The sequence below is a fragment of the Apodemus sylvaticus genome, chromosome 10, assembly GCF_947179515.1.
Source record: "Apodemus sylvaticus chromosome 10, mApoSyl1.1, whole genome shotgun sequence".
In the NCBI taxonomy this organism is placed as follows: domain Eukaryota; kingdom Metazoa; phylum Chordata; class Mammalia; order Rodentia; family Muridae; genus Apodemus; species Apodemus sylvaticus.
The window spans coordinates 38,550,728-38,563,438 of record NC_067481.1 but is presented as its reverse complement, the minus strand read 5'-3'; the positions used below and the strand labels follow the sequence as shown (position 1 = coordinate 38,563,438).

The 12,711-nt window shown below is 38.7% G+C and overlaps 1 protein-coding gene across 3 annotated transcripts in view; it reads right to left on the bottom strand.

Moving 5' to 3' along the window:
- The window catches only part of Usp32 (ubiquitin specific peptidase 32), a 134,194-nt gene that overhangs the window by 76,452 nt on the left and 45,031 nt on the right, over positions 1 to 12,711 (bottom strand). For all 3 annotated transcript variants that reach the window (XM_052196932.1, XM_052196929.1, XM_052196930.1), the window contains exons 3-4: positions 5,369 to 5,474; positions 1,419 to 1,537 (exon numbers count right to left, since the gene is read on the bottom strand). In XM_052196932.1, coding sequence (XP_052052892.1) covers positions 1,419 to 1,537; positions 5,369 to 5,474 — 225 coding nt within the window. The remainder of the gene's footprint in view (positions 1 to 1,418; positions 1,538 to 5,368; positions 5,475 to 12,711) is intronic.

Sequence of the window (12,711 nt, the reverse complement as noted above, 5' to 3'; positions counted from 1 at the left end):
CTTCCTGATGATTAGAGGTGTTGAGTTCCTCTGGGCAAGTTTGATCTTTGCTGTCAGGATATCTGATTTCCTTTACTTCTTGCTTCTTTTTTATGATGACTAGTAACAAACAGCAACCAACAAAAACCAACAATTCACCATGCCTCTTGGGGCCTAGCATTTATATACCCTCTGAAAAGTCCTCAGAATTCCAAACAGCACACAATCACAGAAACTATCTTGCAGGGGTGGGGCAAACCACACCTCAACTAGAGTGTGAAACAAATCATAGTCAGCTGCTGTGAATGGTCTAAAGCAGCCCCACATCACCACACCTGAGATAAAATAACACATTTCTACAACATTTTTGTGTTTTTCAAAGAAATCAAAACTCCAATATTGTCACTATAGGGATGTTTGAGAGATGACTACCTCTCATTCATTTTAATTTCCTTATAGCACTAATCACTTCCTAATACATATGCTATTACCAATAACTTTAAGGAACAGGTAGCCAAACACTTCTAGTTCCCATAAGCAAATTAGGAATGTCTAAATAAGCCTTATTTAAATGTGAAACATTATATTTTCTCTGAAAAAAAAGAACAGAATATTAATGCATTTGCTATCTTTGTGAAAAATCCATTACTTTGATTTGCAAAGACTTTTTTTCCTAACCATTAACTTTTTATTACCAAAAAGAAACAATGTATAGCCCAGCCCAATTTATGCTAAAATACTGTTACATCAAATTCAAGGAAGTATAACAGAATCAAAAATATAGGAAGTCTATCTTTTAGCAACTAACACAAGGAAATGCTAGATAGGTCTAATGTGGTGTTACACCTATAAGCTCTGCAGGTGCCTGAGTGTGCAATGGTGTCAGTGTACCTGTGTGGGAGAGTGTAGTGTTATAAGTATAAACAACTAATAGCCTTTATAGTAGAACTGAGGATTTTCTATGTGCATATGAAGGCAGATGCCCCAGAGAGAGCAATTGTCAGACTTACTGCACCTTTAAGTTGTGAACCACTTCAATTGGGAGCTGGGACTCAAACTAGGCTCCTTTGGAGGGGTAACATGAGCTCTTAACCACTGAGCCATCTCTTTGGTACCAGAATCAAGAGCTTTCTAATTCATAAAAACATAGGCATAACAGGAAACATGAACTCTTGAATTTCACTTTTTCTGACAGATTTTCCACATTATTTTAAAAAGAAATACTCAACTGACTCCTAGTTTATTTTCCTATAGGGCTATTAGATAATACAAGTATTCTTTATTGAACAAAGCACATAAAGACTTGAAACATTAATCATTAAATAAAAAAACAATAACACTCTGTATATAAGCATCCAATAGCCACATTTATCACAAAATGTTAACATTTCATCAACTTCATCAACACAAAGAAATGAAATATAAATCTTTAACTGTACCTCCGAGAAACACTTCCTGAGTGTATCTGGGACTTTACCATCCACCACATGGAGCATTCTTTCCATTTCTTCCCGTACAACATAGCTCCCGGATTCACTTGAAAAAAGACTAAAAATATCTGAGAAAGAAAAATAGATTAATCTTTACAGTTCAGTTAAAGAAAAGAAAAAGGCACAATTCATTGCACTTTTTGAGTACACTCTGATATTGTTGCTGTCATCTTCACTGGCCTCTTCTTCCTCCTCCTGAGATGGTCTTGCTCTGCAGTCTTGGCTGGGCTAGAACTATGTAACCCAGACTGGTCCTAAAATTCACAATACTTGTGCCTCAGTCTCCTTAGAGCTGTGATTACAAGTGCATGCACTATGCTTGTCTGTTTAATTTATCTTCAAAATAATTGTGTGGTATTTTTCATACATGAGGTTAATAACAAGTATTAGCAAAGACCAGGAGAAATGGGATCTAGATATCTCTCTCTTATCTCTTGCTCTTCTCCTCCCTTCTCTCCTTCCCACCCCTCCCCCTTTTTAGTTTTTTCAAGACAAGATTTCCTTGTGGAGCCCTGGCTGTCCTGGAAGTCTATAGACCAGGCTGGTTTCTGGTCTCGATTTGAAGAGATCCCCCCACCTCTGCCTCCAGAATGCTGGGATAAAAGGAGTGCATCACTAGCCCCTTGGCCAGGATCTTTTACAAAATGTGATGAGTATATAAATAAATGTAACCAGTCTAGATTTGTCAAAATCTAGAAAAAGATGTGTGTCAGAAACTCTACTTCTAAACAATCCCATTTTAACATTCAGAGATGTTAATACTTGTGCACAAAATGCAAAATGTTTACTTAACTACTATTCATAAGAGCAAAAATTAGAAGGAAGATAAGTATTTATTAGGATAAAAAACAAACAGATTTCTGTGAATTCAAGGCCAACCTGGTCTACAGAGTGAGTTCAAGGACAGCCAGGACTATACAGAGAAACCCTGTTTTGAAAAACAAAACAAAGTGAGATGTAAGAGTACATAAAATGAAATACCACATTGGAGTTAAACAGAGTGTGTACTTAAAGATCAATAAGCATAAAGAAATATGATATTCACAGGGGGGCGGAAACAAACTTCAAAATAACCATATGCTATTTTAAAAGTTGAAAACCTGCTGAACTTTTGAAGGTAATGCTTACAGAAAATATACAAATACATAAAAATGTTTAAAAGATAAAAGAGGTCATTAAATCTCTGAGAGTATTAATCTCTGAAAAGAGCAGAAATTCAGGGATTTTGTAGAATTAAGAATAATTCATCATTTTCTTCTTGTTTTTTTTTTGTTTGTTTATTTGTTTTTGTTTTTGAGACAGGGTTTCTCTGTATAGCCCTTGCTGTCCTGGAACTCACTCTGTAGACCAGGCTGGCCTTGAACTCAGAAATCCGCCTGTCTCTGCCTCCCAGAGTGCTGGGATTACAGGTGTGCATCACCACTGCCCGGCTTTCTTGTTTTTAAAGATAGGGTATCATATAGCCTCCAACTTGATATGTAGCTGAGGATAACCCCTAAGTACTACTAATCCTCTTGCCACTTTCTCCTAAATGTTGTGCTACCAAACAGAGCAAACTGTTTCCTTTTTGAAATATCAAGATGTGAGAAGCAGATGACAGAATTTTACAAAATAATAGGCTATGTGAAAATACATATCTCATGTACTTCTGAAATATTGTTAGGGTTTGAACATTGTCAAGAGAGGTGAACTGAGCCGGGCGGTGGTGGCGCACGCCCGTAATCCCAGTACTCTGGGAGACAGAGGCAGGCGGGTTTCTGAGTTCAAGGCCAGCCTGGTCTTCAGAGTGAGTTCCAGGACAGCCAGGGCTATACAGAGAAACCCTGTCTCGAAAAAACCAAATCCAAAAATAAATAAATAAATAAATAAATAAATAAATAAATAAATAAATAAGTAAGAGAGGTGAACTGAAGCTCTAGTCTCCTTGGATCATTGGGGCTTGGTTCTAAGACCCTTCAAGCAGTCCAAAATGTACCTACCTAAATACATAAAATGGTATAGTACTTCCATATAATTTATGCATATTAGACCTCTCTCTTCTGCTGTTGGGACTAAAAACCAAGGACCTTGTACATGCCAAGCACTCTACCACTGAGCTACATTCCCAGTGCTATTTGTTTATTGTATATTTTATTGTGTTTTTTTGTGTGTGGTGTTGTTTTAAATTAGATCTCACTATAAAGTTCAGCCTGGCCTCTGCTAAGCTATTCTCCTGTATCTGCTTCCTCAGGGCTGGCATGACAGTATGTGTCATCATGTGGTCAGCTCTCTGTATGTTAAATCCTTATTAGCCTGGAAAGACAAAAGGCTGATACATGAGTATTCCAGACCAACCTAGGCTACATAATTAAACTTACAGAAAGGAAGACCTACGCTTTCTGATCAGAGCTAACTTACAGAATTAAATTAACTTTTGGTTTTATAAGGTAATGAAAAAAACAGACTACTAAGCTTAAGTCTTCAAATATTTTTCTTTTCCTTTTTCCCCCAGTATTTTTGTTTGTTTTCCGGGGTTTTGTTTTGTTGCGTTTTAAGTTTTCTGAGACAAGACTTCACTATGTAGCCCTGGCTGTCCTGGAACTCATGATATAGACCAGGCTGTATTCAGACTCATAGATATCCACCCACCTCTGCCTCCCATTGCCGGGATTAAAGGCATGCACCATCAGACCCAGCCAGAATTTTCTTTTAAGTTAACAGCCTTAGGTCACATTCTGAAAAATTAATCTTTTAAAAACACATACCTTAGTACACTTTAGTACTTTTTAATATATGTACATAGTTGTACAACAATTACCACTAATTTCAGACCATTTTCATCAACCTAAAAAGAAATTTCAAAAGTGACAGAGCACTTTTGTGTCAGTTGTGGCACATGCCTTTAATTCCAGCACTCAGGAGGCAGAGGCAGGTGGATTTCTGAGTTCAAGGTCAGTCTGGTCTACAGAGTGAGTTCCAGGACAGCCAGGGCTATACAGAAAAATCCTGTCAGGGAAAAAAAAAAGTGACAGAGCACTTTCATAGCATGTCAATCTCCAATACCACAGAAAGGGGAAAGCAAAAATATAAACCAAACTCTTATACCCACCAGGAGCTATTCATTCTCCATTTCCCTGTCCACCAAGTACCTTGACAGTCTCATTTACTGTATTCTATCTCTATTGGTTTGCTTATTCTAGAAACATCACGTAACTATAATTATGTGTATTCTACTCTAAATAGCACCCATTATTCAGTAATAACATTTTAAAAATATTTGTTTTTATTTATGTGTATATGTTCATATGGAAAGGCAGGTACCTACAGAGGCCAGAAGAGGATGCTAGATCTGCTAGAACTATAGTTATAGGCAGATGGTAGCATCATGGCACAGGTGTTGGAGACTAAACTCAGGTCCTCTGGAAGAGCTAGCTGTACATGCTTTTAACTGCTGAACCAACTCTCCAGCCCCTCAGCAGAACATTTTTAAGGCTTAACTATGTTTAAACATGGATCAGCACTTGACTGCCTTTCCTTCCATAGTGAGGTTTTATTGTGCAAAAACTGGCATTTATCCGTCCAGATAAGCCCTCAGTTTAATTCCCAGAACAGAAAAATAAGTGACTAAAAACAAAACAAAACAAAACCCTAAAGTGGTTGCACTGTCATTTTACACTTTCAACAACAAAGACCAAGGACTAGAATTTTTATAAATATTTGTCAGTACAGTTAACACATGAATTTAAAGTATGTGTATTTGATATCACAACAGGTTTAGTTCACTTTGGTGACTAGCCAAATTGTCAAGTGCTTACTGGTCACTTTGCATCTTTAAAGAAATAGCCATTAGCCTTTCCATATTTTGAGGCTGATTATTCTACACGTGTAATACTATTATCACATGAGATAAAAGAACTTACATTTTGCTTTCTCTTCATCTTTGCCTCTTGTAAGGAGGACGAGTCCAACTATTAAATTATTGAAATGCAGCCCTTTGGATGTTCCACCAAAAGAACAGTAAATCACCTGAAGAAACAACGAGAGAAAGCCAGCCTTAGAGATGTTTCAGTTACCAAGAACATGAGGTGTCATCATCCTTAAGTAAGCTAACCTTGTCTCCACCTCCAGACAATACTGATTAATTTTAGTGAAACAATGATTTTTGTAGGCGTGTTATTGTGCCCAGTATAGTTATTCAAAATGCTGATTTCTGTGTCCCCATATCTGGCTGCAATCCTTATTCTGAGACTCTCCTATCTTAATGTAGTGTAAACATTGCTCCCCAATTCTTTCCTGATTGGTCAATAAGAGGCTGATCAGCTAATAACTTAGCAGGGGTCAGAACAAGGCTGGACTTCCTCCCTGACAGGCATGGGGGATACAGATGGGGGTGGCAGGAGATCAGGAGACAAGGACTCAAGCAGAGAAAGCCATAAAATGCAAGTACTTTTGAGATTTTGGCTGGGAGGTAGTCAGATTAGCATAGATTAAAATGGAGTACCACTACTCAATTGTAGTGCCATTAGAGCTTGATAAGTAAATATACTAGTCCAGTATTCATTATTTGAGAGCTGGGTGAAGAGAAAAACTGTAACAAACATTTATTAAAATGCCATTAACAATTCTCTCTCTTCTTATTACAACACTCAGCTGATATATCTACCTACTCTACATAGGCACACTTTACAGGATTTACAAGATTACACAATTGACTAGTTAGTCTGGGTCCTTATCAAGATTCAAAGGAGAAAAATAAACTTCCTTCAAAAGTTGCAATAGTTTCACAAAGATTTTGTACAAATTACAGAGTGTCCTTTAATTTTGGCTAAACTTACACATATATTATTTTGATTAGAAAGAAAGTCATTCCCTAATGTTCAGAATAATAAACCACAAAAAAACATTAACAGAAATTTATTACAATAGTTATAATAGCCGGGCGGGTGGTGGCGCACATCTGTAATCCCAGCACTCTGGGAGGCAGAGGCAGGTGGATTTCTGAGTTCAAGGCCAGCCTGGTCTACAGACTGAGTTCCAGGACAGCCAGAGCTACACAGAGAAACCCTATCTCGAAAAAGCAAATCCAAAAAAACAAAAACAAAAACAATAGTTAGAATAAAAACTATAAATACAAGGGGCAGTATTAGCAATAACTACAAATTATTTAAAGATATTACATTATTCATTCATTATTAAAACCTATATAGTCAAAGATTATTTATGGACCAGTGAGACAATTCAGTGGGTAAGGGAGCTCACCACTAAGCCTAACAACCTGAGTTTAATCCCTGAAACACACAAAACAAAAGGAGAGAAACAACTCTTGTAAGTTGTCTTGATATCCATGTCATATATGGAAAATGAACAAGGGCCAAGTATAGTATTGCCATGTCTATAATCCAAATGCTCAATAGCTAGAGGCAAGTACAAACAGAGGCTAGTTTCAAAACTAGCCTGGTCTACATAATGAGTTCCAGGCCGGCCAGAGTTAAAAAGTGAGATTGTCTCAAAACAAAAGGGGGGGGGGGCAAGACTTGGCATGGTGTATAGGCCTATAATCTCAGCTGTCTGGGATATAAATTCATGATGTTTGCTTCAGAAAATATTGTTTTCGGAGTAAACTTTACAATATCTTTTAAAGCACCTGACTAAAAGTCAACAGGCCTTGGTGTGTATATATATCGTAACTGATAAAGCACCAGACCGGTATGTACAAGGCACTGGCTCAATACCTAACACTGAAGGAAAATTAAATAGTCAATGACATCAAGTTAAGTTTTTAAATCTTTACATAATTTTCAAAAGAATGCTTTTCTATTTGAATTTTTAGTGAACCAGTGGTTCATCAATTCTTTTTTATCTACAAAACCTTTTTTTAGATAATCTTTTGTAAATATTAATCTATTAAATTCAGTTTCTTACAGCCAATTTGGCAGTATTTGGGGGACAAGGGACTGAGGTGCATATTTTATATACCAAGGCAGACCTGGCCTCCAGGTTCTCCCAGCATCCCTCAGTCCCCACCTGGCATGCCCTGCCCCCAACCCTGAACTTTCCCCAGAGGTTCTTCCCTGTATAATCCAGACATTTTGCATTTGCACACACTTCCTCCCCCTTTTCTCTCCCTCACCCCATTTTCCCCTCTTCTCTGTGAACATGCTGTTTCTCTCTTTCTTTCTCTCTCCCTGGACTCCCCTCAGTTCTTGGGGCCCGTGAACTTGCCAGCCCAAAAGCAGCTTCCCAATAACCCTGCCTTTAATATAATCTAATCTGGTTTGAATTGGCTCATATCACTGGTGGTGGCGAAAAGTAATCTTTATCAGGCAAATCTAAATTTCTTAATGAAGAAATAATTTTTCAGGAAATATCTAATCAATACTAAGCTTCAAGTGGGCAGAGTTGTTTTGTGTGAGAAGTCCCAGCCATCCTTCATAAGCAAAGCGTATTTCTCCCGCACTCAGGTTGAATTAACCAGAGCAATGGTCATAAAGAAGCCTAGTCCTCTGTTGAATGGGTGGGAATTTGTGACAAAATGCAAAGGATGTTATGAAAAGAACTCTTTGTATCCCTAAGGAGTTAGAGTAAAATTGAAAGCTAGCAGGTGTAGTCTGTGGACACAGAGAAGTTCATACACAGGATTTGGAAGGAGGAGAAGAAATGGAAATTGTATGTGATTATATTATAATCTCAAAAAATATAAAAGAAATAATAAAAGAGAAAAACATAATAGTCAACAGGGTGGTTGTGGCACATGCCTTTGATGCACTTAGGTGGCAGAGGTTGGGGAGGGAGGATATCTTTGAGTTCAAGGCCAGCCCGGTTTACAGCTAGAGTACCAGGACAGCCAGGGCTACACAGAGAAACCCTATGTCAAAAACAAAAACCATCCACCCACACAAACATCCATCATTAGGGATAAAAAGTATTCCCTACCAGTTATTCCTACCAGTAGTAGGAAATTACTCATTTTTAACGTTTTTTCGTTTTGATAATGCTGAGGATCTCTGTGAGTTTAAGGGTGACTAGACCGAGGCCTTCGTACTTAGCCAGTCAGATCTATGCAGAGAGACCTTATCTTAGACACACACACACACACACACACACACACACACACACAACTAGAATACTATAGTAAGAATAGTTAAAAAAAATTAGCTGGGCAGTGGTTTCACACACCCTTAGTCCCAGCACTCAGACAGCAGAGGCAAGTAGATCCCTGAGTTTGAGGCCAGTGTAGTCTATATGGAGTTGAGTTCCAGGACAACAAGGGATACAAAGAAAAACCCTATTTCTGAAAGAAAAAAAAACTTAAAAAGATTTTTTTGTGCTTGATGTAAGTTTGTGTAAATGTGTACAAAGATTGGAGGTGGCATGCTCTGCTGCTCTTTTTCCCTGAAGGAGGGTCTCTCACTGAACCTGTAGCTAGGTTGATGGCCAGAAATCACTTCTCTCCTCCCCCAAGTCACTAGGGTTACAGGCTCACATGCTGCCATGTCTGCCTGAAAAAATAAACAAACCAAAAAACAGAATGAAAGGCCATGGGCACTGGGTTTGAACTCGGTCCTTGTGCTTGCACATCAAGCTTTCTTACCATCTCTCCTGTCCTTGTACATTTTAAAGAAGGAATACTTTATCAAAAATCACGTCTTACCTATGAATTCATAAAATGTAAGAAAAGCATCATAGTCAGCTCAATTAGGAAAAAAACAATAGACTCTTGGGGATATTAACTTCGAATTCCAAAGAATTTTATAATATTACCTTCAAATAAAAAAATTTCTGATTATGGACTCATAAAAGAAGATTTGAAATATTGCAGTTTAACATAAAAATCAGAGTCTTGACCATTAGAGTTTTGTTTTTCAGGAAGGCTCAAGAGTTTTATTGACAATAGCACTATGCAAAGAGGCTGCTCTCTTTTTTGGGTGGTTTTTGTTGTTGTTATGTCCTGAAAAACTAAAATTTCACAAAGAAATAACTTCCATATGTAAGGATCATAGAAGGTACAAAATTAATTATGAGAAAACATTTATGAAAGGAATCTAAATGGAGCCAGCAAATAACAGGGTGACAAAGCCCCAACCAGACATTTCTCACCACCAAGTACTAAAAATGGGTTACATCTGATTGAGTTACTGGGCAAATGGTACCCATAGACACCCCCCCAAAACAACTTAGGCTATTGCCAAGGCTATTATTGGCTACTCTCCACAAACTGATGGTAAGGCCTTATTACTAAAGACAACACTTGCATATTTCATTGAATATTAAGAAGTTGAGATGGTACCTAACTAGCCTTTACCCCTACAGAGGAGAGTTCTCCAGAGGAGAAAGGTAATACCAACTGTGCAACAAATCCTCCACGTACAAGGGTGATCATTGGTGTAATACTGGCCCAAACATTGTGGGACTAACCAAGCACTATCTGATTGAATCTACAGATGGAAACAATGTCTGACACTGCTCAGGTGGCAGTAATTTGAAACTAGATAGGCCCTAGACCTGGGGGAAAAACAAATAATATTTCTGTACTAAAGGTACATTACAATGACACCTAATGACATTCTGCTATACACATAGGATCACTGTCTAACTGAGCCATCATCAGAGAAGCTTTCTGCTACAGTAGATGGGAACTAATAAAAAAACCCTCACAACTGGACAATGCAGAGATTGAGAGATCTTGTAACACTCAGTCCTAAATGGGATGTCATTATCAAAACTCTCCCCGTTGGGACTCAAAGAAATCTGCCAAAGAGGAGGCTAGAAAGATTGTAATAGACAGAGGAGATGGATGATAAGAAAACAGTATCTTGCAGAGAAAAAAAGAATTGATGTACATATGAACTCAAAGACTTTGGTCAAAGGGTACTTATAGAACACCCCCCCCTCCCACATACATACACACAAGTTTATATAAACTCAAAGACTATGCACATGGCCTGCATAGATCCACAACCAGATGGGGGTCCCAGCACTGAGATGGGGAAGCAGATACAGCTTCCATTCCCAATCAAGAAGCTACCACCAATTAACAACCGCTCGCAAAGGAAAAATTAGTTTCTTCAAGGGAGTCTCACTGGGTATACAAACAATACTTTTATATTCTCATTCTCTCTCTCTCTCTCTCTCTCTCTCTCTCTCTCTCTCTCCCCCCCCCCCCCCCCCGTGTCTCATCTTACTGGTCCTTTGCTTGTATACTAGTTTTAGATTTTATGTTCTGATGGGTTTTGTTTTTTGAGACAGTTTCTCTGTGAGGCCCTGGATGTCTGGAACGAACTCTGTAGACCAGGATGCCCTAGATTTCAGAGACACACCTGCCTCTGCCTCTGCCTCTCAAATGCTGAGATAAATGAAGTGTGTACCACCACCACCCAGCTGCCTGTTTGTTCACCTAAAACAGATTAACAGGCATAGAATTAGAAGAGTGGGAAGGTGTAGAGAATCTGGAAAGAGATGAGGAGGGAAAACTATGATCAGAATATATAATACCAAAAAAAAAAATCTATTTTCAAGAAAAAATGGAGAAAACATTATTTCTTATTTTGAATTCTTAATTAAATGCTCTTAATCATAATAAATACCTTCAGATAGGAATCCAGATTTCTTATCATTGAACTGACATCACATTTTCTAGCTCAATTATTGTACTAGAAGTCACTGCTATAAGACTGATTAAACACGAGTACAGTCCACCTGGAACACAAACCAGTAACTCATAGAGATGAGCTGCATGCTATCCCCAGACTTCACGGTCTGGAGTTCATGGCTGTCCCTGCTTCCCCTTAGGAGACCTGGGCCTTGGGGGCGGGGGGGGGGGGCGTGGAGAAGGACAAGGAACATCCTGCTTAGAACCGTCACCCAGTTGGGTCTACCTGGGGCACAGCAAGCAGGGTTGAGTTGCATGCTGTCCCTAGATCTCCATTTTCTGGCCCATGGCCCTCCCTGCCATTTGGAGGAGCCTTGTAGGACAGGAGTGTCCTGCTTCTCCAAGGAGCCCTGTGGGGGCTCTAGAAGCACCCACCTTAGACCCCTAACCAGGCAATACACTACCTGCCGGGTCCACCTGGGCCACAACCAGCAAATGTGAGCATTGTCCTGTTCCCTGAGATCCATTGTCAGGTTCTCCTTGCTTCTCTGAGTATTCTTGCTGGTATCAGGAACATCCAGTCACCACCAGGGACAACCAGATGGCTAAAGGACAGCTGAGAATACAATCAACAAGAGCCAGGGCAATATGGTGCCACCAGAGCCCAGCTATCCTGCTACAGCATTCCCTGGATATCCTAACACAGCCAAAGCACAAGAATATGACCTTACATTCAATCTTATTAAGATGATACAGGCCTTTAAAGAGGAAATTAATAAATATTATAAAGAAACACAGGAAGGGGCTGGAGAGATGGCTGAGCAGTTAAGAGCACTGTTTGCTCTTCCAGAGGTCCTGACTTCAATTCCCAGCAACTACTTAGTGGCTCACAATCATCTGTAATGGAATCTGATGCCCTTTTCTAGTATGCAGGTGTACATTTAGATAGAGCACTCATTTACATAAAATAAATAAATCTTTAAAAAAAAGAAACACAGGAAAATACAATCAAACAGGTAAATGAAATGAATAAAACTGTCCAAGAACTGAAAATGGAAATAGAAGCAATAAAGAAAGCATAAACCAAGGGAATCCTGGACATGGATAACCTAGGGACAAGAACAGGAACTGCAGGTGCAAGCACCACCAACAAATACAGAAGATGGAAGAAAGAATCTCAGGCATAGAAGATCTGAGTGAAGAAACCATTACATCAGTCAAAGAAAATGCTGAATCTAAAAAGTTCATGACACAAAACATCCAAGAAATCTAGGACACCATGAAAAGACCAAACCTAAAAATAATAGGAAGAGGAGATTCTCATCTACACGGCCCAGAAAGTATTTTCAACAAAACCATAGAAGAAAATTTCCCCAACCTTAAGAGATGCCTATATACATACAAGAAGCTTACAGAACACAAAACAGATTAGACCAGAAAAGAAAATCTTCACAGTACAAAATAATCAAAACACTGTATGACAGAACAAAGAAAGAATGTTAAAAACTACAAGGGAAAGGGCCAAGTAACATATAAGTGCAGACCTATCAGAATAGCACCTGACTTCTCAATGAAGACTCTAAAAACCAGAAGGGCCTGGGCAGACTCTAAGAGACCACAGATACCAGTCCACAGACTACTATAGCCAGCAAAACTTTCAATCACCATAGATGA